A 26,742-nucleotide genomic window follows, 5' to 3' on the forward strand; every position below is an offset into this window, starting at 1 on the left:
CTGTGATGAGAGTCAACTGTCTTCTGGTCTTGGAAGTAGTGTCTTTGTGAAGAGTAGGTCCTGGAGTGCCCTGCAATGCAGTATCCCCTGTTCACCAGAGCCTGACACTTTAGGACAGTCTCCCATATGTGTTACTTATGCTCTACTGTTGTGTCTAAGTCACTTTTCCTTTCTTTAGAGATGTGTCTACTGACTCTCTGCCTGCTATGGGCTATCCTTGCTCTCTGTGGTGTTAGTGGGACCCAGACAGGCCAGCTCTGAGGGGGAGTGCCTGCCAGTGAATTTGAGAGCCGGAAAGTGTGGTGCTAGGAAAATTTGTGCTGGGCCACTAGTCCTGTACCAGATCCCCCAAAGCACTATGGTGGCTGGGGCTCTGCCCTGGGGCAGCTGGGGGCACATGGATGGGCACAGCACTGATGATGGCTGGGTGTGGCTGGGCCTGGCATGTGATGGTGGCTGGAGATGTGCAGCTGTGCACATGGCAGTGGCTGTGCACCTGGCGGCTGTCACGACAAGGTGATGAGGGCTTGAGATTTGTGGAAGCTAGGTAGGGCATATGTGGGGCTTTAACAAAATTTGCCCTAAGCCCAGGCCCAAGGCCAGCAGTCTTGGAGTGGGTGGGTCCTCAGGAAATCTTGTGAGTGTGGCACACTACTAGCAGGTTAGGTTACAAATGTCTGTGTAGCCCCATCTTCTTCAGGTGGCTCTGTGTTTATGCTGGGAGTGGAAGAAGAAAATGATGCCTGCCAGCTCCTTCATTTCTAAAGCGGTCCCCCAACATACTGAAACCAGTATGAACAGAGTCTCTGGTTTGTCCCATGTCTTATGTAAAGTGCCATTTTTATGTGGTTTCTCCATGTAGGCCACTGTGTCTTTAAGGATGACAACCCAGCTATCACTCGTCTTCTTGGCTGGCCCAGTGCTGAGTCAGCTGACTTTGCAAGCTCCAGGTTCCAAGCCCTACTGGTTTTACAAACTCATGGAATTCAGCCACTCTGGTTTTTAAGGCCAAATGTTATGTGGATTAGTCTTCCCCATGTGAAATCCTTAGTGTGAGGGCCTGTTTGCCCACCTACTGTGCTTGCACGCAGCTCCCTCCCTCCTGGGGATAGCCTCTTTCCACCATTCTGACCTTCCTAACCTTTCATATGCAACTTCTTCTCTATATTTAGTTGTGAAGTTTGTTTTGCCAGTCTTCTGATCGCTCTCCTGGTCACTGACTTGTATGTGGATGCTATCTAGTTGTAAACTGGGATAGGGTGAGCTCAGGGTCCTCCTACTCTGCCATCTTCCCAAGCTCCTTACAATGAATGTAATTAACACATCCATCACCCCCACATACTTACCATTCTTTGTGTGTGATGAGAACACTTGAGATCTACTCTCAGCATGTTTCAGGTATATAATACAGTATTATTAACTATGGTCATCATGCTGTACATTACATTCTGAGAACTTATACATCTTATAACTAAAAGTTTGTACCCATTAAGCAACATCTCCCCATTTCCTCCAGTCTGCCCCCAGCCCCACCATTCTACCCTCTGTTTCTGTGAGTTCAATATTTTTAGATTCCATGTATGAGTGGGATCATACAGTTTTTGTCCTACATCACTTAACAGTGCTCCAGGTTTATTTATGTTATCACAAATGGCAGAATTTCCTCCTTTTTCATGGCTGAAAAATATTTCATTGTATATATACACCACATTTTCCTTATCCACTCATTTATGTTGTTTTCATATCTTGGCTCTTGTGAGTAATGCTACACTGAGCATGGGAGTGCACATACCTCTTTGAGATACTGATTTTATTTCCTCTGGTCATATACCCAGAGGTGGAACTGCTGGATCACATGGTATTTCCATTTTTAATTTTTGGGGCAACCTTCATACTGTTTTCCATAGTGGTTGTACCAGTTTGCATTCCCACCAACAGTGTACAAGGGTTCCCCCTTTTCTCTACACTCTCACCAGTACTCGTTATTTCTTGTCTTTTTGAAGTTCATCCTAACATGGGTGATGTCCTATCTCATTGTGGTTTTGATTTGCATTTCCCTGACAGTTAGTGATGTTAAGAACCTTTTCATTTATTTTTTTGGCCAAGTGTATATTGTCTTTGGAAATATGTCTATTCTGAGATGCTTTATATAAAAAGGATTGTGAGTCACTGGTGACGACAGTCACCAAAGCAAATTTCTTAAAAGACCTTTCTAATCCTCTTTGAGGTTATTCCTACTCCATTTATCTGTGGAATCTGTTTTAGGGAAACTGGAGTAAATACCTATAAACTTAAAATAAGGAAAATGAGGGATATATCATGTGTGTGGATAATTTTCATGAAGTAGACCCAGAGCTATTAAATATAATAATACTAGGCAGCTTATCAAGATGTAATCCCAGGGGTGCCTGGGTGACTCAGTTGGTTAAGTGTCTACCTTCAGCTCAGGTTATGATCCCAGGGACCTGGGATCGAGGTTCACATTTGGCTCCCTGATCAGTGGGGAGTCTGCTTCTCCCTCTCCCTCTCCCTCTCCCCTCCTTCTGCTCATGTTCTCTCTCTCTTTTTCTCTCAAATAAGTAAAATCTTAAAAAATATATAATAATACTTGCTTTGTGGCAAATGTAAAACTCTCAACTGCAAAAACAGAGCAGTCACAGAGCCAGTAAGTGGTGGAACAAGGTCTTGAATGTGAGTCTTATGATTCCACATCTAATGTTTTTTAAGACTCAGAATTCCAAAATATGCCACCATTATCCACTGCACTTTATTACTAGTGACCTAAATTGGGAGTGCTAACGGGGAATTATGACATAAATATTCTTCAATGTAGCTAGTTGTTTTTAAATATCTAAAGGGATTTCACTACTCACAATATTAGATGTTGCTTTAAGCATTCTTCACAACTGTGCATTTCCAAGAAGGCAGATGATTGCCACATTCTGTCATTTCACTGGGCAGTAATTGATGTACTGGTTGACCATTGATAATTAGTAAAACGATTTCAGCTGTTGGTTCAGCAAAACAAAGGAAAATTATTCATGGCTATTACTAATATGTATTACAGCACACCATTTTTTGTTTCCTGTCTGAGTGAGAATTCTGCATTTCATATCTACAACTAGGCTTTAGAACTGTCAATACTATTATATACCATGTAGTATATATATATATATATATATATATATATATATATATATATATACTATTATATACTGTGGTTCATGTGTGTTAACATGAACTAAATGCTGATTGCTTACCCTGAGATTGGAAAATATTATCTTCCCTGTATTCTGTGTAAGTTGGTGCCTATCATCTTGTCCTATATATACAGACCCAATGAAACACATTTATTTAATTTGAATTATTTTTTTGTTTTTTGGGGTGTTTTTGTAATTTGAATTATTATTGACAATTTAAGAATAAACAGTATCATCAATTTATAGCACCAGAGAAGGTACCTATCCATCTACTTTTAAGTATAATCTTTTTTTACTCCAGTATAATGAACATACAGTATTATGTTAGTGTCAAGTGTACAATCTTTACACAAGGTAGGTGTCATATGTGATTAAAACATATATAATGAGTCCAGCCCTTCCTCACAATTCCTTTGTTATCACTCTAATCCACAGTTTACAATGTCAGTCTGAGACTTCTACAGTGGCTTCATGGCTAGCTTTCTTGAATCTGATCTTCAACCAGCCAGGTTGCCTTGACTGTCATTAATAGGAGCAATTAAAAACAAAATAGGAGTAAATTTTCTTAGAGGCTATTGTAATTATGCTACTTTCTTGCTCAACATGTCTTATCCCATAGAGTCTCAGTACTTCTGCCCTAATGCCAGTTTTCCATAATCATCGTAATTGTGCTAAAAAGCTCACCTGTTTATATTTAATCCTCAGCAAACAGGTAATTTTACATATAGGGAAACTGAGGTTTAGGGTGGGAGATGACTTGAATATAATCGCAACCAACCTGTATTTGGCAGAGTCTGGATGTGACTTCAGCTAAGTCCTGTTGCCTCAATTTACCTTTCTAACATTATTCCTCCTTACTTTGCTATACATACAATTAGCAGTGGTCATTCTGGTGTCCACACGTTCTCCACAAATACAGTATGCTTGTACTTTTGTTCATCCTGATCTTTTATTGGAATGCCCTTTCTCTTCCCTTTAGAGGCTCAAATTCTACGCATCTTCCAGGGCAGCACAAGCCCCAGATCCTCTGTCTTCATTGACCTCCGTCTCCTTTCACTTTCTTTTTTTTTTAAGATTTTATTTGCCGATTTTAGGGAGAGAGAGAGAGAGCAAGGAGAGGAGCAGAAGGAGGGGGAGGAGCAGACTCCTGCACTAAGCATAGACCCCAATGAAAGGCTTGATCCCAGGACCCTAAGATCACTACCTGAGCCAAAATCAAGAGCCGGTCACTCTTCCAACTGGGACAGCCAGGCACCCCTCATTTCCCTTCTATAGCACATTAAAAATTCCCAGTATTAGCATACTGTCATCATTATTTTGTGGACATTAATCATTCCTACCAAAACATATTGTGAGCTGCCCGAGGGCAAGACCATGTTTTACATGCCTTTGGTATTTCTTGGCACAGTCATAAGCCCATTGTAAATGATAATAAATGCTGGCTGTTTAACTGTTATTTTGCTTTAAATGAGCCTTTCCTTTTTTGGCCTTTTCTCAATGAGAATAAAAAGGATTTGTTAAAGCCTGTAATTGAACTTTAGCTATCAGCCATTCTGCATTTTAGTTTTGTAATATAATAACAGTAATTCTTATTGGGCTCATTTTTTTTTCCATTCAACATAAAATAGTAAATGTAAAACATGGGAAATAACAAATTACTTTAAGGAGTATTCTGAGCACCATTTGGAGTTCTCAGACTGACCTGAATAAATAATTTGAAAATGCGGGTGTGTCCTGCATTTTTATGCTTCTAAAATGGTCTATGAAGTGAGATGTTTAATCATTTATTAAAAACAAACAGATCATTTAGACCCAGAAAAATGTAGTAGGCAAAGTAAGATTAACCCCTTTAGTTGCTAGTGTCACATAATACTGTCTAAACAATGTACAGGTGGGGAGACCACTCTAATACAGTACTGGCTAGTGCGTGCACCCCAGCTTGCTGCTTCTTTCTTTATGGAGAGCTGTATTTCTCTCCCAGGCCCTTCACCTCTGTTTTGCGCCCCTCCCTCCCTCCCTCCCCTGCCCAGCCAAGTGTTGAAACATTTTGTAGGACTAATTTAGTCTAAGTAATTTCATTTGAATTTTGGTAAAGTGACATTGAGAAGTTATGGTTCTTTGGATAAATCTTTCTCTTAATTGGTATAGGTCTCAAAGGTATAAAAGTAGTATATACATGCATGTGTGTAGAGAGAGAATATCCCCCATACTAGCTTGATAAATAAGTACATAAGTTATGTATATCAAAGGTATAAAAGAAGAAAGCTATATATATCCATATATACATAAACATGTTTGCGCAAGTGGGCATGTGTGTGTGTATGGAGAGAGTGGGGTGGAGAATATCCCTATACTAGCTTGGTAGCCCATTTCTATAAACATTTTTTGTGATGATTCCTTAGATGTAAAGTTTGTATCCTTCTTGTATCTTTTTTATTCCTGCATCACCCTTTTCTCAACTTTCTTGTGCATTAATGATCCTGGTATAGGCATTTTCCAAGATTGATGGACGACTAGCTAAAAGGTTTCATAGCCCAAGGCAAGGGAGAGGTCCATTAACTTCACATGGTCAATAATTTCCCTGGGTAATGCCCTCTTCTGAGATTTTATTGCTAATAAAACCCATGTTATAATGTTCAGAAAAATTAAACATCATTGTAAGTTGCTCATTCTTAAAATTAAACCTGTCCTTGCCTTTTTGCTGTGTCTTCATTCCTCATATATGTTGGTATGCTTTTTTTATATATATCTTTAAAACTTAAATTTTACTTTCTTTTTATATATTGAGTCCCACGCTTAGAAACTAATACTCATTTTCAAGTGACACATTTATATAATTCCCTTAACTAAAGGAATCAAGCGTGGTATTCTGAAATGGAGTGTCTGTAACTGATAGCTTTAGTCAAAATATATATTTATATCTGATGGGTCTACTAGGATTACTAGGTTGCCAAATCCAGCTAAAAAACTTAGTGGAAAAAAGACACTTACCATCAGCTGGGAAAAAATAACATAATTTTGTTGTTTCTGTGGTGTTTAATGATTTGACTGAGGCAGGCTGAATATAAGACCATCTTACCTGCAGACCTTACTTTTTCATCCAAAGAAACCTTCCGTGGACTTTTATTGGCCTTTTGGTTTAATTTGTCACCCCCTCTAAAATCACTAATTCTTTGTATGGCTTTTAATTTTTAAATCTCTTCATATACAGAAACTTAAAATAGTCCTTTGTATTTTCTGAAATATGTCCAAATGGGCTTTGATTTTTCTTTAAGACAGAGACAAAGGTATTAAAAGTTCCAAGAGTGGGAAAGTTTACTTAAATATTTTTCATACACTTGGGGAAATTACCAGTAATCTGTAGGCTTGGATACATCCGATCTCATCCACATTGTGTCCAAATACGGGGTATAGAGCTTCCTCTCCCAGTTTTCTTTCTTTCAATGATGGGATTAAAAAGTACAGAGGGAATAAATTGAGAATCAAAACACTTTATTTTGAGCTCATCCTTACCAGCCAAGTGACCTCTGGAAAATCGCTTAACCTGCTAGTACATTAGTTATATATCACCCCCTCGAAACACTATTTAGTAGCAGTGATATTTGCCCTGCCTACCTATAGGGCTATAGTGAGAATCAATGCAGGCAATGTAGACAAAAGTGCTTTCTAAAGTCTAAAACCCCAAACAAATATCATATACCAAATGAGAATATAGCTGCAGCTCGGCCTTGCTACTTTCCTTGGCATGAAATGTCTCTCTATAAATTACTTAGTCTGCCATTGTAAACTTGGGAAAGAAAAAAAGAATCAAGGTCAAGAAAAATATGCCTATGAGTTATTCTTCTGCATGTTAATAAGTGAAAATGGTACCCATTATGGCCCTATAAGTTGTAAAACCTGGGGGAGCCATGTTGGCTAATTATGTTAATGGTTAGATGCTGGAGGATGTTGAATATTAATTCCTATATAGAATTTGTCTAATCATCCATTTCTTACCTGCCAATCTGTTCCAACTACTAATCAATCAGGCAGAAAACACAGAACTCCAGCCATTAGAAAACAAATGGCCACACATATGTAGCTACCCATATGCCTGAATCCTTCATTTTTGATAAAAACATATTGCCTGTAATGAAATAACATTGTGAATATTTACTTCACTTTTGTATATAGAATGGATTCCCCTTTCTGTATGGAGCTGTGTAATATATGCATACATAAAAATGGCTGTTCAATCAGATCAAATAGTTCCAATAATACTGTCCCTATAATCTGGTCAAGAAAAACTACTCCATTGTCTAACTGATAAAATAGAAAACTAAAAGTAGCTACTGATGTGAGTCCACTTAAAGTGGACTGTGGGGAAATTATTAAGATGTTGGGCAGGAAATCTTCATCTTTAGAAATTCATTAGGTGGGAAAATCCGTATTCATTAATAAATTTAAAACCTATAAATTATTTTTCTATAAATTATTTATGTTATTTATAAATTCTTTATTCTTTTAAAATTCATAAAAATTTTTAAATTTATAAATCATTTAAAAATCAATAAATTTAATTTCCATATTCATAAAGCACTGCACTCAAATATGTGCAGTGCTTTCAACCAGGGTAGTATTGTCATTTGGGAAAGAACAGTTCATCGAGGGGGCCCATACCTCAGAGGGCAGGACATTTAGCAGTCAGGCTCTTGCTCTGTAATGACCCTACCCATAGTCATTGTGACAAAAGGCTCTTAGGAAGATAAATATCCCACTATCGAGAGCTACTGAAAGGAAAATTCTACATGTTAAGGTAGGACAGACAGAAAACTAAACTTTTGTCAGAGAATGGAGCCTAGAAGCACAGAGAAAGAATGATTAAAAATGACAAATGAAATTTTGAAGATAATTTTAATTAACAATTGTGAAGAAAGCAATTTTTTAATAATAAATTTATTTTTTATTGTAGTTCAATTTGCCAACATACAGAATAACACCCAGTGCTCATCCCGTCAAGTGCCTCCCTCAGTGCCCGTCACCCATTCACTCCCACCCCCCGCCCTCCTCCCCTTCCACCACCCCTAGTTCGTTTCCCAGAGTTAGGAGTCTTCCATGTTCTGTCTCCCTTTCTGATATTTCCCACACATTTCTTCTCCCTTCCCTTATATTTCCTTTCACTATTATTTATATTCCCAAATGAATGAGAACGTATAATGTTTGTCTTCCTCCGATTGACTTATTTCACTCAGCATAACACCCTCCAGTTTCATCCACCTTGAAGCAAATGGTGGGTATTTGTCGTTTCTAATGGCTGAGGAATATTCCATTGTATACATAGACCACAGCGTCTTTATCCATTCATCTTTCCATGGACACCGAGGCTCCTTCCACAGTTTGGCTATTGTGGCCATTGCTGCTAGAAACATCGGGGTGCAGGTGTCCCGGCGTTTCATTGTATCTGTATCTTTGGGGTAAATCCCCAACAGTGCAATTGCTGGGTCGTAGGGCAGGTCTATTTTTAACTCTTTGAGGAACCTCCACACAGTTTTCCAGAGTGGCTGCACCAGTTCACATTCCCACCAACAGTGCAAGAGGGTTCCCTTTTCTCCGCATCCTCTCCAACATTTGTGGTTTCCTGCCTTGTTAATTTTCCCCATTCTCACTGGTGTGAGGTGGTATCTCATGGTGGTTTTGATTTGTATTTCCCTGATGGCCAGTGATGTGGAGCATTTTCTCATGTGCTTGTTGGCCACGTCTATGTCTTCCTCTGTGAGATTTCTGTTCCTTTCTTTTGCCCATTTCATGATTGGATTGTTTGTTTCTTTGCTGTTGAGTTTAAGAAGTTCTTTATAGATCTTGGAAACTAGCCCTTTATCTGATACGTCATTTGCAAATATCTTCTCCCATTCTGTAGGTTGTCTTTTAGTTTTGTTGACTGTATCCTTTGCTGTGCAGAAGCTTCTTATCTTGATGAAGTTCCAATAGTTCATTTTTGCTTTTGTTTCTTTTGCCTTCGTGATGTATCTTGCAAGAAGTTACTGTGGCCGAGTTCAAAAAGGGTGTTGCCTGTGTTCTCCTCTAGGATTTTGATGGAATCTTGTCTCACATTTAGATCTTTCATCCATTTTGAGTTTATCTTTGTGTATGGTGAAAGAGAGTGGTCTAGTTTCATTCTTCTGCATGTGGATGTCCAATTTTCCCAGCACCATTTATTGAAGAGACTGTCTTCTTCCAGTGGATAGTCTTTCCTCCTTTGTCGAATATTAGTTGACCATAAAGTTGAGGGTCCACTTCTGGGTTCTCTATTCTGTTCCATTGATCTATGTGTCTGTTTTTGTGCCAGTACCACACTGTCTTGATGACCACAGCTTTGTAGTACAACCTAAAATCTGGCATTGTGATGCCCCTAGATACGGTTTTCTTTTTTAAAATTCCCCTGGCTATTCGGGGTCTTTTCTGATTCCACACAAATCTTAAAATAATTTGTTGTAACTCTCTGAAGAAAGTCCATGGTATTTCGATAGGGATTGCATTAAACGTGTAACTTGCCCTGGGTAACATTGACATTTTCACAATATTAATTCTGCCAATCAATGAGCATGGAATATTTTTCCATCTCTTTGTGTCTTCCTCAATTTCTTTCAGAAGAAAGCAATTTTAATAGTACTTTATCACTTAGAGATGAGTAGCTTTTGTTGAAACCAACCTTTGCATAATTCTTGTTAATCACTTTGCCCCTTTCAGTTATTGATGATAAAATGCCCTTTACTCCACAAAGCAATCATCAATTTTATTTGTAAATTGACAGTTTTCTACCATTGACTTAAATTTTCTCAGTAAATACAATTTGTTCGAATTCCCCCAAGAGCCCCGGCTCTGGTGCTGCAGCTCCTAATACACATCACCCTGTCCTCACATGCCTTGGACTCAAGGAAGTTTCCTGTTGGATTCTTCTCCACATATTTAGAGACTAGCTAAGAAATGTCCCACCCTTTCCTTAAAACACACAGTCACGGGTAGCCTGGGTGGCTCAGCGGTTGAGCGCCTGCCTTCGGCCCAGGGTGTGATCCCAGAGTCCCAGGATTGAGTCCCACATAGGGCTCCCTGCATGGAGCCTGCTTCTTCCTCTGCCTGTGTCTCTGCCTCTCTTTCTCTCTCTCTCTTTCTCTCTCTCTCTGTGTGTGTGTGATGAATAAATAAATAAAATATTTTAAAAAAACACTCACGAACTAATAGCTACAAATGCCGTCATTGTTTCGCCATAACCTCTGTATTAGAGGTTAATTGTTTAGGGGAATTTAACCCGCTAAATGTGAGCTAATGAACACCAATCAAAGAGTAAGTATAAATGATCATTTATAATTTTAGATCATTTATAATTTTGGGTTTGGTGTGCCTTGGTCCCCAGCCAGCTCTGAGACGATTTCCTACTCCTTAGCTCTTTGCTTTCCCTTTTGTGCCCCGGCCGCCTTGTAATTACTGCCAGTTTGCTCCCACTGGAGGGACCCTGCCCCGGTAGATCCATCTGCCAGGACACTTTCCTCCTGATCTTCACTCAACCCTGCCTTTTCTCCTTTCAGACCTCAATTCATCTCCTCAGGGAGGTCTCTCTAAGGCCAACATATCTAAACATGTGCTTCTCTCTCCCCCATTCTGTCATTCTCCATAGCCTTGAGCCAGCTCTACGTCTCTTCAGAGAGCTTACTGCCCCCTGCTATGTGTTGGAGTACTTATCCAATAAAGTCTTTATCAATAACATATTGAGATGGTTAAGGGTGGGCTACCTGGGCTTGAGTCCAGTGCTGTGCCTTCCTACCTGGCGACCTTCGGCAGTTGCTTAACGTTTCATTGTATCTCCTTCAGAGTGCTGCTGCCCCATCTTCCTTGGCATGAAGATATGGCCTACGGAAAAAGCACTTGAGAGACTATTTACTCCAACTTTCTGTCAAAGAAAATAATATTTGCTCCTCTCTTCTTCTCCTGCATCTCCTCTTCTCTCTTAATTTTATCTGTTTCTTATTACTCAGTCTCAGAAAGGCGAGGAGGAAGAATCACTTTCAGAGCTTTTCGCCATCTTGTGTATGTCCTTTTTATGAGACTCTTAGGTAGAAAATCTCAGTGATCTTAATTTCACCTCACATCTGCTTTTCTTTCCTTTTTTTTTTTTAAAGATTTTATTTATTTATTTGACAGAGGCAGAGAGAGAACACAAGTAGGCAGAGTGGCAGGCAGAGGGACAAGGAGAAGCCCCGAGCCTGATGTGGGACTCGATCCCAGGACCCCGGGATCATGACCTGAGCCAAAGGCAGACAACCAACTGAGCCTCCCAGGTGCCCCTCACATCAGCTTTTCAGTGAAACAGCTCTTCAACTGATTTTCTCTATCATACACTACAAAAAGTGACAATTGTCATTTGATTATTTGACTAATTTCAAGCCTCAACAAATATCTACACAGACCAGCTCTTACATCCTCACAGGTGGTACGTACTGAGAGTAAAAGCAGAGATTGCCAATAAAGTTTAGATTATAGCCTGTGTCCTTAACCAAAACTCAGAATATAATTATGCATATAAAAATCAGTGCTCATCCAAAAAAAAAAAAAAAAATCAGTGCTCATCAAACAAGCAATCTTACTTGAGTTTTTTAAACATCTAAGGGTATTATTTTTTTGTTTCCAGAAGAAAATTTTTGCTACTATGTATTTTTTAAATGACTATTTTGGTAAAATTAAAGAAATTTAAAACCCAGATTTTCTCAAGCATTTAAGTTCAATTACAAATCTTATACTCCTTACAGTTCTAAAATTATAAATGATCATTTATACTTACTCTTTGATTGGTGTTCATTAGCTCACATTTAGCGGGTTAAATTCCCCTAAACAATTAACCTCAAATACTTAAATTCCCTTAAGAATTTCAACATATCTACCAATTTAATATATCTGATTATTAAAATTCTTTACACAGCTCCCAGTACGACACAATCTTCTTCACTTAAGCAGCTCCTGTGAATCTAATAGAGCAGAAACATTAATAAAGTAAATCAGGTCCACTTACACATTTAAATACTTTTATCAACTTTAAGATTCCTTTATACCTCTCAAGTCAAAGTCACAAGTCTAATGTTGATTAACCATTTCAAATCAAATCATTTCACATGTCAAATTCTCTAGCACATCAGCTTCTTTGAAATGTGTTAACCATCTTAAAAAGCGATAATAACTGAACTGGCAAAAGGTAATCCTAAACTTAACACAAAGTGATATTATTATTGTTTTAATTTCAGTTTCTGCTTTTAGAATTGCAAAGATACAACTATAGGATCTGAGACATGACGCCATAATTTCAGTTTGTGGTTAGAAAAGTCAATCCATAGGAGCCCCCTCATACAGTTTTATACTGAGTTTCTTCCCCATTTCAGTCAATTGAGCTAGTCTCTTATCATCTGATCGGATGCCATTTTGTCCTAATACTTTTTCCTGGCTGGTTATCATCAACAACCACCACTTATCATAATTTTATATTAGACTACATAACATGAATTAGAGTATAATATCTAATGGCTTCACTGTACCATATACACTGCATGCACAAAAGTAAACTATTTTCATGTTGCCTGGGGAATTTCTATGAGCAGATATATGCTAGTATTAAAAGATAAGATTCTGTTTTAGCTCATGTTCATGTTTCATTTCAGAAATACACTGTTGTCTATTAGTGGATCTTAAAGCAAACAGGATAGCGACAAACCCAGTTTTGAGTTTGATTGAGCACCTTTTTAGAACAAATGAGAAAAATTGATTGAAAGGTATTTTTTAAAAAGGACCTAAAACCAATTGGTGTTCAGGAGATTTCCCATGCAACTTTCCAAGTTGCTAAAAACAAAAAAACAAAAAAACAGGTTTTAAATTATAGTCCTGCTCATGAAACTATGAGCAGATGACCAACTTCAATGGCTGGAAACCCAGATTCAAAGTCAACTTCATTTATAGCCCCTCCTTCTTTTCTTTTAAACTGCCTCAACTTGTATTAATGGCATTGTAACTAAAGTCAAAGCTAAAGAATAGAACCGGAGGACAGGAAAAGCAGTTGAATTAACTTTAAAGTACTCTTCATATTATCCTTTAAAATCTTTACTTCTACAAGGAAGAAAAAAGTCTTCAAAGTGGAATGTTATTTAAAAGGAATTTTCAAGTGCAGGCGTTGGCAAAGCTGGCCGAGGGAACTATAGGCAATGAAGTAGCCGGAGGAAGAATGTCAGAACGAGCCTGAGGTTTCCATGTGAAGGCCTTGCTTCCTAATTGTTATTATGCTTACAAGGACATTCTGTAAAAAGAAAAATGAACGAACGCCTTGTTCAACACCTGCTGTAAAAAGATGCTGGAACTCTGTGGCTTGCTTAAATCATTTTTTTTCCAGAAACAAATTGCCGAACAAGCCCTAGGCCATTTAATTTCCAAATACCAGTAATTAAAATGAGTAACATCGTCAGAATTTGGCAGGGCCACAGCTTTCCTTTCCCTTTTCATTTTCACATAAATTTCAGTGAAGGTCAGATTTGTTGAAGGGAGGAGAGGGGGCGAAGCCTGCCGGCCGCGTGCTCATAGGAGGTTAAAATATGACTCGTTCACAGTGTCCCTCATAGTTCAGGACTTAATGGTCCTTGACGGGGATAACCTAGAAGTTCATTTTACTCTGTGTCCCAAAAGCAGTCATTGTCAATGTAATCTTTCTTGTGGGCTGAAAGATATTGTCAACAAATGATCTGACTTTCAATAGCAGTTGACCAGCAGTGCCTCAGATCCAAAACCTCATGAATGTGGATCCTTGTTGATCTGTTTCCTACTCATAGCAGTACAGATATTTATTCGGGTTTCCTTTCATTTTGGGTTTTTTTTTTTTGGCTTTATTTCTTATACAGGTCATTTTTACCTATCTCTCCCTAAAAACCAAACTTTTTAAGGTGATAGCTAGGTCTTGTTCTGGGAAAGATGGGGTGCAGCAGTGCAGAGAATGTGTGCCCTGGTTGCAGTCCATTTCTCAGCTGAGCACTGCTACTTCCTAGATGGGCACACTGGGGTACCTGTCTCACCACACTTGGCCTTATTGCCTAATCTGTGAAGGGGAAAGATTAAAACTTGCCTCAGTGAAAATCCAAGGACATGGAGCATGTGAGGGAGATTGACTTTGCTGAAGGATAACCTGAGTCTCATTCCCACAACAGAGTCATCGTGGATAAGCAAATAAGGTTTTTCCTTTTCTAGTCTACCCCACCCTAAAGAGAGCAGTGAAGTCCAAGCTCCTGGAAGGGTGGGTTCTCCTCACCCAGCTGAGAGTAACAGGCATGGATCTTCAGAATGCCAGCCACCTGGGTTGTTCTCCACAGGGGCCCTGCTGGAGAGGATGACTCTCGTAATCTATGGAAGCTAGACGGTAAATGCCAAGGACATGAGCATCATCAAGGACCTTGAGTGGTAGAGCCTGTTGGGAGGGACATTGCAGTAGAAGGGCTGCAATCTGTTGGAAAGCCTCTAATAATGGAAAATGTGGGACTAGAGGACAAAAGGACCAGTCAGAAAAGAGCTCATCTGAGGCAGGAGAAAGAACACATGGAGACAATGTATTTGTCACATAGCATGGAGGACATCCTGATAGACCATTGCAGACAAATGGACAGCAAGACGGAGATCTACCTGGTTCTCTCCATTTGAGCCCCAGGAAACCAAAAACTCCAAAGAAATAGAAAATATAGAGTGGTTAAACCCAGTTCTTTGTGTTCTTGAAAGAATGAGTCTATAAGTGGGCAGATGGAGAGTCTCTTCACTCTCGGATGGTTTCAGATCACGAATCTTACAATACAACTTGAGAGCTGCTTCTTGTCCAATTATTTCTGATCTGATCCACAAGGAGATGAAAGATGATAAACAGAGCACAATGAACACGGAAAAGAACTAGGTGAGGAGTGAGGCTGCTGGGAATTTCATGGCCTACGTCATCTTCCCACGCCTCACTAGTCTGCAGAAATGTGGTTGCCTTGACAATAATAATGGATTTTCTAGCCCTGACCCACTTTTCCAGGACGTTTAGGAAAACCCAAGAGAGTAATGTACTCAAGAGCAAGTTCATTCCCAGGTTATCACAAAGCTTTGCCAGGAACATGATATTCTGGGTGGAAAAGAGCATGGGACTCCTTCCCCTCTGTTGAATTGGGTTCTGCAGCAGGGTTATTCCCGGTCCATATGTTTTGAGTTTAATGAAATAGCTTTCTCAGCTTTTACTTAGAGCGTTCTTTCACTTCAGCATTTACCTAAGTGTCCAAGTGACTGGAGAAATGGATTCAAGCAAAAGGCAGAATGTTTCTCTTCCCTCAGAGGACATAAGATGAGAATAAGCTTGTAACAGATACTGTCAGTGCCCTGTCTCTTAGTGTCCCTGGAACTTTCTGTATGTTGCTGTAGATGTCCAGCTACCCAAATCCATATCCCTGTGCCTAAGGATGTGACCAGTGCTAAGGAATGCACACCTCCTGGGAGCAGCCCTCAGCCCTTGATTCTCAAGATAGGTGTGTAAACTTCTCAGCTCTCATACTTCATGTGTTGTGTACTATTTTCCAGAGGAATTCTGCTCCAGAATTCCCCTGGGGCAGTTGGCTTCATGTATTGGTTACCTTCCCTGCCCTGTCTCATGACCCCATTCTTCTACCAACGTTATCGGTACCTCCCAGTTAAGCTCCTTGAATTTGGATCCTTCCCTCAGGTCCTGAATCTGGAAAAATACCGAGACAAGAATCTTCAAATAAATTCTCTCCCAAGAAGTTTCTAGCAACTCCTACAAATAAATGACTCTTTAGTCATCCCAACTCATTAGAAGCATTCAGATATGTCTGTGCCACAACAGTAGGCACACACTGAGATCCTTCCCAGGACACTTCCATGGCAGGATGACCCCACCAGTTCACCAGTCATGATTGAATTCTTCCTCAACTCAAGCCATAACTCATCCTCCTTTACCTATACTGCAGCCCAAATTGCTTTTTATTAAATTTTGGCTTTATTGAAATATAACTGACAAAATTGGAAGGTATTTAAAGTGCACGTCATGGTGATTTTGATATATGTAACTATTGTGAAAGGATCTCCCCCCATCTCATTAAGTAGCTCATCCACTGCCTCATAGATTGATCTATTTTCATTTTGAAGAAAATATTTAAGTTCTACTCTCTTAGCAAATTTCATTTACACAATGGTGTTATCAATCAAATTGCTTTAAGCAAGAAGTAACAAAAGGGTTTTTAGTTTGCAATGACAATTCAGTTATTAGGATCTTCTATAGTTGTTCAAAGCCCCAGAGCATTAAGAAGTGAAAATAACGTACTATGGAAGGCAGCAATGATAGAAATAGTCATTATCCAAAATTATGATTTCCACAAATATTTTTCTCTTGACTATTTATTCTGATCCCATGTAAGTAAACTTTGTTCCTTGCTTGTTTACTGGGCATGAGATAGGGGTTTTAGGAATGAGAGAGGTTTGATTTTCAAATAAATATTTGAAAAATGAGAAGTATTTTACCTTAAAAATGGACTTTTGTGGGGGACCCTGGGTGGCTCAGCAGTTTAGCGCCTACCTTCAGCCCAGGGTGTGATCCTGGAGTCCCGGGATCCAGTCCCACATCGGGCTCTCTGTGTGGAGCCTGCATCTCCTCCCTCTGCCTGTGTCTCTGCCTCTCTCTCTCTCTCTCTCTCTCTGTCTCTCTCTCTCTGTCTCTCATGAATAAATAAAATCTTTTTAAAAATGGACTTTCAAATAAAGACATTTCAGGAGAACACTATTCTTCCAATACCTATAGCCTTGGTAGTTTTTATATGTGTTTTTTCATATGTGTTTTCATTTGTGTAATTTCATATAGTGTAATTATTTGAAACATGGTCGATTTGAAAGCCTCTCATTTACTTGTTCACTCTTAACCTTTCCTCAAAAATGAAAAATCAGGCAAATATAATTTAGGTACAAAAACTCCATGTTATTTTTTAACTTCTAAATAGAAGGGAAAACCACAAATTAAATTACTAAAATGCTCCCCACATAAATCACTCCATGTAGAAATAGAGTAGAAAAGTTACCTTTTCAAGATGTGGTAAGCAGAACCCTAAAATGGCTTCCAAGAGTCCCACCTGTTGGTATATACATCTTTATAATCCTTGAGTGTGCATAGAATCTGTGAATATAATGGGATGTGACTCCCCTGGTTAGGAGACTGAACCCTCATGATTCAGTTGACTTTGAATTAATCAAAAGGGAAATTATCTCTGGTGGGCCTGACCTAATCAGGTGAGTCTTTACAGGAAAGATCTGGCCCTTCCTGAAGTCCTAGAGATTTAAAGTGTGAGAAAGATTGTTCTTCTGCCCTCAAAGAAGCTACGAGTCCTGTTCTGAAGTGGCCTGTGGAGGAGATGACATGATAAGAACCTGAGTGGTCTGTAGGACCTGAGAACCATCCCTGGCTGACAGAAAGCAAGAAAACAGAGATCTCAGTAAGGAAATGAATTTTTCCAACAACTTGGCAAAGATTCAAAGAGAAACCTTCCCCCATCAAGCTTCCACATGGGGACATACCTCGCCAACGTCCTGGTTTCAGCCTTTGAAGACCCTGAGCAGAGGACCCCAGCTAAAATGTGCCCGATTCCTGACCTGTGGAAACTAGGAGGTAATAAATGTGTGCTACTTTAAGCTGCCAAGTTTGAGGTCATTTGTTAAGTAGCAATATATAACCAATGCACAAAATTTCCTTTGAAATTGATTTCCAGGGTCAGTCTATTATATTAAAGGCCTGTAATCCCCTGCATAAATTTTTTGCACCTCAAAAGACACCATCAAGAAAATGAAAAGGCAACCTACAAACTGAGGGGGAAATATTTGCAAATCATATGACTCAAGGGGACTTGTACCCAGATTTAAAGAACTCTAGAACACTTCAATAATAAAAAGCCCAGTAACCCAATAAAAAATGTGCAGAGTCTGAAGAGATATTATTCCAAAGAAGATAGACGGAAGGCCAGTAAGTAAACGAAATGCTGCATAACATTATTAATCATCAGGAAGATGCAAATCAAAAACACAATGAGACTTCACTCTCTATCTGCTGGGAGAGCTCTAATAAAAAGAGGACAGAAGACATTTGAACCCTCCTACACTGCTGGTGAACGTGTTAAATGGTGCTGCCGTTTTGGCAAACAGTCTGGTAGGCCCTCAGCAATCCCACTCCGAGAAATCTACACAAGACAGATGAAAACCTGTCCACACAAAAACTAGTATATGCATGTTCATAGCAGCATTATTCATAATAACAAAAAATGGAAACAGTCCAAATATCCATCAGCTGATGAGTAAATTGGGATCTATCCATACAATGAACTAGTATTTAGCAATAAAAAGGAATAAAGTACTGCTGCCTGCTACAACATGCTAAGTGAAAGAAGCCTATCAGAAAAGGCCACATAGGGACACCTGGGTGGCCCAGCGCTTGAGTGTCTGCCTTCGGTTCAGGGCATGATCCTGGAGTTCCAGGATCAAGTCCCCCATTGGGCACCTTGCATGGAGCCTGCTTCTCCCTCTGCCTATGTCTCTGCCTCTCTCTCTCTGTGTCTCTCATGAATAAATAAATAACATCTTAAAAAAAAAAGAAAAGGCCATATATTGGGGCACCTCAGTCTCAGTCAGCTAAGCATCTGACTCTTGGTTTCATCTCAGGTCATGATCTCAAGGTCATGGGATCAAGCCCTGAGTGGGGCTCTGTGCTGGGTGTGGAGCCTGCTTAAGTTTCCCTCTCTCTGTCTCTGCCCCTCCCCCACCCTACCCACTGACTTCCACTCCCACTCTAAAAATAAATAAATAAATACCACATATTGGGGCACCTGGGTGACTCAGGCAGTTAAGCATCTGACTCTTGATCCCAGCTCAGGTCTTGATCTCAGGGTCATGTGTTTGAGCCCCATGTTGGGCTCCACTCTGGGCCTGGAGCCCACTTAAAAAAAATAGAAAATAAAAAAGACCACATATTGTATGATTCTATTTATATGAAAAGCCCAGAAGAGGCAAATCTATATAAATAGAAAATACATCATTGTTTAGTTGGGGTGAGGGATGGGAATGGGGCATGGCTGTAAAAAGTATAGAGATTCTTTTGAGAAAAATGGAAATATCCTAGATTGTCATGATGATTGCTTATCTCTGTAAATACAGTAAAAATTGTTGAGCTGTACACTTAAATGAATGTTATGGCATGTACATTATATTTCACTAAGCTGTTTTTATTGAGGCTAGTTTCTCCTTTGTTTTGCTGGGGTCATGCTAGGAGAGCAAGGGTTCTATAATAATGAGACCCAAAAAAAGGGAAAAAAAGCCAGTCCCGTGATAGGCATAAGTCAGTGACCAGATTTTATATGCTTTCTGATGGTGTTGGAAAGGCAGCACGGCAGAGGGAGAAGCCACACTCATGAAACCGTGAGTTTGCTTATCTTTGCCCATTTTCTCACTAGCTCGGGAACCTCTCTGACTTGGACTGGATAAATTCCCAGTCACTCACAATTCTAAATGTTCTGTTCAGCCTAATGATTTATACAAAGATAGTCACTAAAATGACATTTGAAGTATCCAAGTATGCCAAGATATCACTGAAAAATGTTCTTATCTTCTTTAAATGAAAGAATTCATTTAAATCCAAAAGTGTGACCGAGAATGACCTCAAACATTTCACAGTACCTTTTCTGTGTTACTTGTCTTAAGTTTAATGCTAATGTGAGATCAGGATTTCATGCAAGCTACCACTTAGATCGGAAGCCCAATTATTTGCCTTAGTTTTCCTAATCCCAATTTTGTTCTTATTCTCTAACTAAATTATTTTCAGGCTGTTTTTCATTTACCTGTTCTGAAAGCTCAGAAATGAGGAAAAGAAAGAACACAAACCAGTTTAATGCAATGAAAAAAAAATTCGGGTGCACTTAGAACATCTAAATGGCTTTCCACTTTCCTTGGTCACTAAATACTCGCAAGGTCTTAGTCTATTAGTTACTAAGGTAACTCAAAGCTGGCAATATGTTGACATACCTTTCAAGGCCAACAGATTTTTCAGTATTTCACAGATAATGTCACATTAACCTCAAACTTGGCCTTTTCCCAAAAGAACAATGGTTGTTTGAATGAATCTGTTACAATTTTATTTTTTGTTTTTTTTTTAAAGGAGCTTTTTGCTGCACTTTCCTTCAGCTCAGGTATCATTGATTCTGTTTTTAGAATAACATAATAGTACAAGTCAGATATCTTTATTGATGCCTGCAGTAAACCACTCATTTGCCCCTTTTGCCAGATACTCACAGCCTGAGTCAGAATCTGTGTAGTCATCCAAATGGTGCTCAAAAGAGAGGACATCCTTTCATTTACCCAGACAGCCCCACAAAGATATTCCTGGTGTAGGGACGCCTGGGTGGCTCAGCGGTTGAGTATCTGCCTTTGGCTCAGGGCGTGATCCCGGAGGCCCCAGGATCGAGTCCCACATTGGGCTCTCTGCATGGAGCCTGCTTCTCTTCCCTCTTCCCATGTCTCTGTCTCTCTCTCTCTGTCTCTCATGAATAAATAAATAAAATCTTTAAAAAAAAAAAAAGAATATTCCGGGTATAAATCAAGGCAAAGAGGATGTCTTTAGGATAGAAATGGACAGTCTTTTTGCCTTTTTTGCCATTAATCATGGTGTATAAATTCACATGTGCAAAGTAGGATTTTCTGTCCTCATGTTGAGAATGAGAAGTTGTAGCCAGGAATCTAGTGTATTCCTCTCATAGCCCATCATTACAGTGGGAAAGCAGACCTGGTGTGTCTAAGAATCAGCTACTAGTCAAATTTACTCACTGCACTCACTGAAAGGAAAAAAAATACAGTGAAGAGAGTTAGTCTTTTCCAAAGAACCCAAATTAATAGTAAGATAAATGTAAATTTGAGCAGATAAATTAAATATTAACAAAATCTAATATACTGACAGCAGATGATCTCTCTGTTTAACAATGTATATACTTAAGAAACATTTGAGATAATGTACATATACTAAATCTGATCCAAGAAAATGCCAGTATCTAAAATCATGGTAGTGTTCAACCATTTGCAAACCCCCGCCTCTGCCACCCGCCGCCCAGACACATAAATCTTGATATTTGTGGTGGTGAATTCCTTCTTCTTCTAAAGTTCTTCTTGTTTTTGGAGATTAAGTAGTTCTTGGGAGCTCTGAAATGTATTTACTTTCAGGAGCATCTGGCTGGCTCAGTCAGCAGAGCATGTGAGTTTTGACCTTGAGTTTGTGAGTTCAAGCCCCACATTGGGTTAGAGATGACTTAAAAATTTTTATTTTTAATTTATTTACTTTCAGTTTAGTGAACTTCAGGTATCCTTAAACTTGACCTTATTTACTTAGATTCTATTTTAAAAATATTTCTGAATCTTGCCAGTTATATCAAGTTCATATTGAATTCATCAAAGGGGTTAATAAAATGACTCCAAATAAAATATTTTCTCTAAAGCGATAGTGTGCTTTCCAGTTTAGCCCTGTAATAGTTAAAATGCTAAACTAGCACTATAGTCAATTCAGTGATTTATTTACTTATGTAACTTCTCATTTAAAGTTTGCTTTATTAAAACTAATTTTTATTATTTCCCTGTGGCAATCTAAACTTTGAAGAGTGGGGAAATTATCCACCCTATGCATATTTTGTACTATTATTAACATCCAGTTGTGTTGTAGTTGATTTAAAAGTGTTGAAAAACAAATGAATGTTTTGCTTACTGCAGAAAAGCTTGTCATTGAAAATTCAATGTTAGTGAATACCCCATTTCTGTATTCATGATTATAAGAATACCAATTTGCATGGCACTTTAGGATAACTAATGAACAGTGTAAGATTAGAAGTTGGAGGTTACTTTAAGTCATAATACTTTTCAAGAAACATTTTGTAGCTAATAATCCTGTATTATGTACTTGAAAGTTGCTAAGAGAATAAATCTTAAATGTTCTTACCACAAAAAAAGAATTAGTAATTATGTGACACATGGAGGTGTTAGCTAATGCCATGGCAATAATCATTTTGCAATATGTAAGTGTATCAAATCAACACATTGTCTACCTTAAGCTTACACAATGCTATATGTCAGTTGCATCTCAGTAATAAAGCCTGCAAAAAGAAATATTTTGTTTGTTGAAGTCCACTGTGAACAATGTAAAGTTTGAAAACAGAATCAACAGAATAAAAAGCTGTAAGACAAAGAATTGAGTGCATTTTTTTCATAGTTGCATATTCAGGTTTGTCTAGGTAAAAATAACTTCTTTGGTGTTTCCCCATTTTAGCTGGGGTTTTTTTTTCTGCCTATTTCTAGTTTGTTTTGTCTCACTTATGTTAATGAAATTCTAAAAGGGCAGCCAAATGTCATGAAGCTTTATTTCATCACCTAACCCTTCGGTTTTTTAAAACTAGGTTCAAAATTCAATTAAGATCACATAGATTGTTGTCAAATGAGCTGCCTTAAATAGAATAAAATATTAACTGTAACATAGGAAAATGTAAAAACATTTGGAAAGGAGCAATGCTTGGAAAAGTTCTAAAATGTAAGAAATAATCTGATAATATAATTGAAATTGTGTTTTCACATACTGAAAAGATAATAAATAGCCTTTGCCTTGTCAGGCTTTATTGAAGAGATGATACACTGAGAGTTTGTTTTCTCTGTTTTTGAGCTGTATATAACTTTTGATTCTTTTTATTTTCACTGAATATATTTAACATGTAACACTAAATTTAAGGTATATGTTACTTTCATACATTTATAGATTGTAATATGATTGCTATTGTAGTGACATTTATCACATTATATAATAACAGTAAAATATTGTTTATATTCATGATAGTGTGCATTAGATCTCTGTAGCTTATTTACTATTCATTCCATGTTTGTACCCTTAAATAGTATCAGTCATATCCCTCACCCCTCTCCTTAGGGTAACTATTATTCTACTCTGTTTTTACAAGTTCGAGTTTTTTAGATTCCACGTATAAGTGATATCATACAGTATTTGTTTTTCTCTGTCTGACTTACCTCATTTAGCATAATGAGCTCTCTGTCCATCCATGTTGTCACAAATGGCAGGGTATCCTCCTTTCTCGTGGCTGAATAATATTCCATTGTGTATAGATACCACATTTTTTTTAATCCATTTATCCATTGGTAGGCATTTAGTTGTTTCCATATCTTGGTCTGATTCTTTTCAAATTAAGAAACTTTCCCTTAAATATTTCACTACCGTTGCTTTACTCAAGAAGAACAAACACTGTAATATATTGGAGGGAATGGGATAAACCCTTAAAGTCAATTCATCCAGTCTGAGAAAACCTAGTCATATATGGCCAGTTATACTATCGGAGAAGCAGATAATAACTGAATCACAAATACTTTATCATTTACTCAAAGCCTAGCACTGTGGCAGAAGTTGATGAGTACAAGGCAATTATTAGACATTTAAAGGAAATGTAACCTTATTTTGTAAGTAGGCTAGTCAAGCAGGATATATTGATGACATAATCATGCTTAATCTTTCCTTCTAGACTATAAACTACTTAGAATCTGGGATTGCTTCTTATTCAACTCCTTACTCTTCATAACTGGTATCACTGAATCCTGGATTCAGAATGTGAACAGATGAAGGAACAAAAACCAGACTTTTTCTTCTTGACAATTTAGTGTAAATCCTGGTAAGAAAGACTCCCATGATTATGATTTCTCTAAACTGCCCTGCTTGTCCGTACTATCCCTCATAATCAGCTAAATTTCTCTACAGAAAACAGAAGAGACTGACTCTCAGCTGTTTTCTATTAAAAAAAGTTATCTTACTCATGTGGTGACCTCTCATGATTTTCTAGCCTTTTGTGGCTTTTGTGTGCTTTAATGAAGACCCATACATATGCATTGTTTCCTTCAAAACCATTGTTATGAAAATATTCTGAATCTATAAAAGCATTTTCTAGTTCCTTTCCACCCTTGGAAGCCAGCCACTTTTTTTTTAAGATTTTATTTATTTATTCATGAGAGAGACACACACACACAGAGAGAGAGAGAGAGACATAGGCAGAGAGAGAAGCAGGCTCCTTGCAGGGAGCCCAATGTGAGACTTGATCCCGGGACCCCAGGATCACATGCTTGGCTGAAGGCAGGCACTCAACCACTGAGCCACCCAGGCATCCCAGAAGCCAGCCACTTTTAACGTTAGTTACAGTAATCAAGATTCTTGGTTCAAATTATTTTTTGAAAATTGCACTCTTGGTGTTGGGGGTAGGAGAAGATGGCAATCTCCACAGACAAATTATGAAAACAGAATACATAGCCTCAAAGTAGAATATGGACCTAAATATCCAGGAGCCCCTCTATCAGTTAGATTTGTAACCAAAATTAATATGAATGGAATTAATAATTCCAATAGAATGGTGGATGCACAGAGCATACCAGTGTTGGCAAAATAGCAAAATATAACATTAAAGTTGTACTTCAGGAGCTAAGATGTCTAGTGATGTCCAAATATAGGAAGTTTCCACAGCCACCAGAAGGACAAACACAGAACAACTAATTTTAGTGGATCTCAAACTTGTCTTAAACCAACAATCTTCTACTCGTGTTAATGTCTTGATTAAATATCACAGTGCAGGGCAGCCTGGGTGGCTCAGCGGTTTAGCACCACCTTTGGCCCAGGGCGTGATCCTGGAGACCCGAGATTGAGTCTCACGTCAGGCTCCCTGCATGGAGCCTGCTTCTCTCTCTGCCTGTGTCTCTGCCTCTGTGTGTGTGTGTGTGTGTGTGTGTGTGTGTGTGTGTCTCATGAATAAATAAATAAAATATTTAAATATATATATATATATATTTCACAGTGCAGAGTACCCACACATTAAGTAAAAGAATTCCAGCTGGTAAACATGACCTAGACATTGGTAAGAATATATTTAAAATATATACACCATTATGTTTTCAGTTTACAGGAGGAAAAATGCAGCACAATTTTCCTTCCTCTTGTTGAGACACCGTCACTTAAGCATAAACTCGGAGTACTCAAAATAGAATTCAGGTTTACAAAATGAAAGCCTGGGAGAAGAGTCAGATTACTATAGAAAAGTAAAAAAAAAAATCTCAAGAAGGGAAAATAGGCATGCTTTATCCATCTTGCTTCGTGAAAGAGCTTCAGTTGAGATTGTCTAAAGTAGCAGGTACAATGAATATTGCCACAAATTGTGAATGTTTGAAGCGGTATGAGTGCTGACTACTAGTAGTATCATAAATATGTTCAGAATTGTTTTGATGCCTGTATTTTATAAGAAAAAATGTTGTGGAGGAGGTCGATGAATTTCTGTTAAAAGCCATTCCTTTGTGTTACATGTAATAGTGTAAATATTGGTTTACAGTCTTTATTTGACAAACCATGCATTTAAGTGAAATCAGCACAAAGGAAATAGGTGTACAGATATGTGATTTGGAGATTAAAGTGAGTCTTAAAATGTGGACAAAATGTGGAATGTGTCCTCAGGGGGGAAAATTGCACTCTTTAGTTGGCCAGTTGCACAATAAAGTTCATCATGTCAGTTTTGACTGCTTATTTGGGACAATATATCCTTTTACTCATAAAGCATTTAAAAATTTTGAGAAAGATAAGCACAGGAGGGAGGGGAAAATGTTAGTTGTCTAGTTCTGATCAGTTGAAATGGTAATAGGAAAAAAAGGCAACTGTGATTACTTAAGATTCTGGGGGGAAACAAAACTGCTTAACCAACATGTTCAACTCAAGAGCTCCAGAGAAAAAAAAACCCTTGTCTTTGACAAGGGTGCTCCCAGGTCCATCCTTGAATTTTTGATCCCTGAGGGAGTCTAGTTGACATTTTGTCTTAGAACTTTAAGTACTTTGTATTCACGTTCTGGCAAAGCCCTTTATTAGAACTTTTCCTTATTGATGCCTGGTCATTTGGTTGCCCTCTCCCCAAATTTCTAGATTCTTCTGTGAATGCCTACAAGTCATCATATTGCCAATATGAAGTTTATTAAGAGAAACCAGCTCACTTCTACTCTTGTCACTCTTCAGAAGCCAGCTGATCAATTGTAAAATAGTAAGAGTAGCTACCATTATTGCATGCCTAATTTGTTCTAGTACAGTAGTAGGCATTCTATACATGTTTCTTAAGGATAGAGAGCAGTCATTTTATTCAGTAGAAGTATGTACACCTTTGTTCTGCAGTAGGTTATCTGGCCCAACATGTAAGAATCCGCAAATACTTGAGGTTAAGATTTCACAGCTTTGTAACTGGTTTTGTTTGCTCCTCCATCCACAGACCAGGACTCACACATTTCACAACTGTGGAAAGAAAAGCCTCATGTGTGCTGTCACCAGTGGCCTGAGGCCTCAGTTTTATTCTTTATTCTAGCTCTAAGATGGACCCCTAGGGAAGGTTATAAAGATTGTAATATTGAAAGTCGAGAAGGGGTTATTGTT

General features: G+C 38.4%; 1 protein-coding gene across 1 annotated transcript; it reads left to right on the forward strand.

Annotated features, from left to right (window-relative positions):
- Positions 1-397: 397 nt before the first annotated feature.
- Positions 398-24,837, forward strand: LOC112655355 (ubiquitin-conjugating enzyme E2 variant 2-like). The gene is given in 3 exon segments (XM_035712281.1): positions 398-516; positions 24,550-24,734; positions 24,737-24,837. Coding segments are annotated over 3 exon segments (405 nt in total).
- Positions 24,838-26,742: the final 1,905 nt, after the last annotated feature.

Source organism: Canis lupus, chromosome X (assembly GCF_003254725.2).
Source record: "Canis lupus dingo isolate Sandy chromosome X, ASM325472v2, whole genome shotgun sequence".
NCBI lineage: Eukaryota > Metazoa > Chordata > Mammalia > Carnivora > Canidae > Canis > Canis lupus.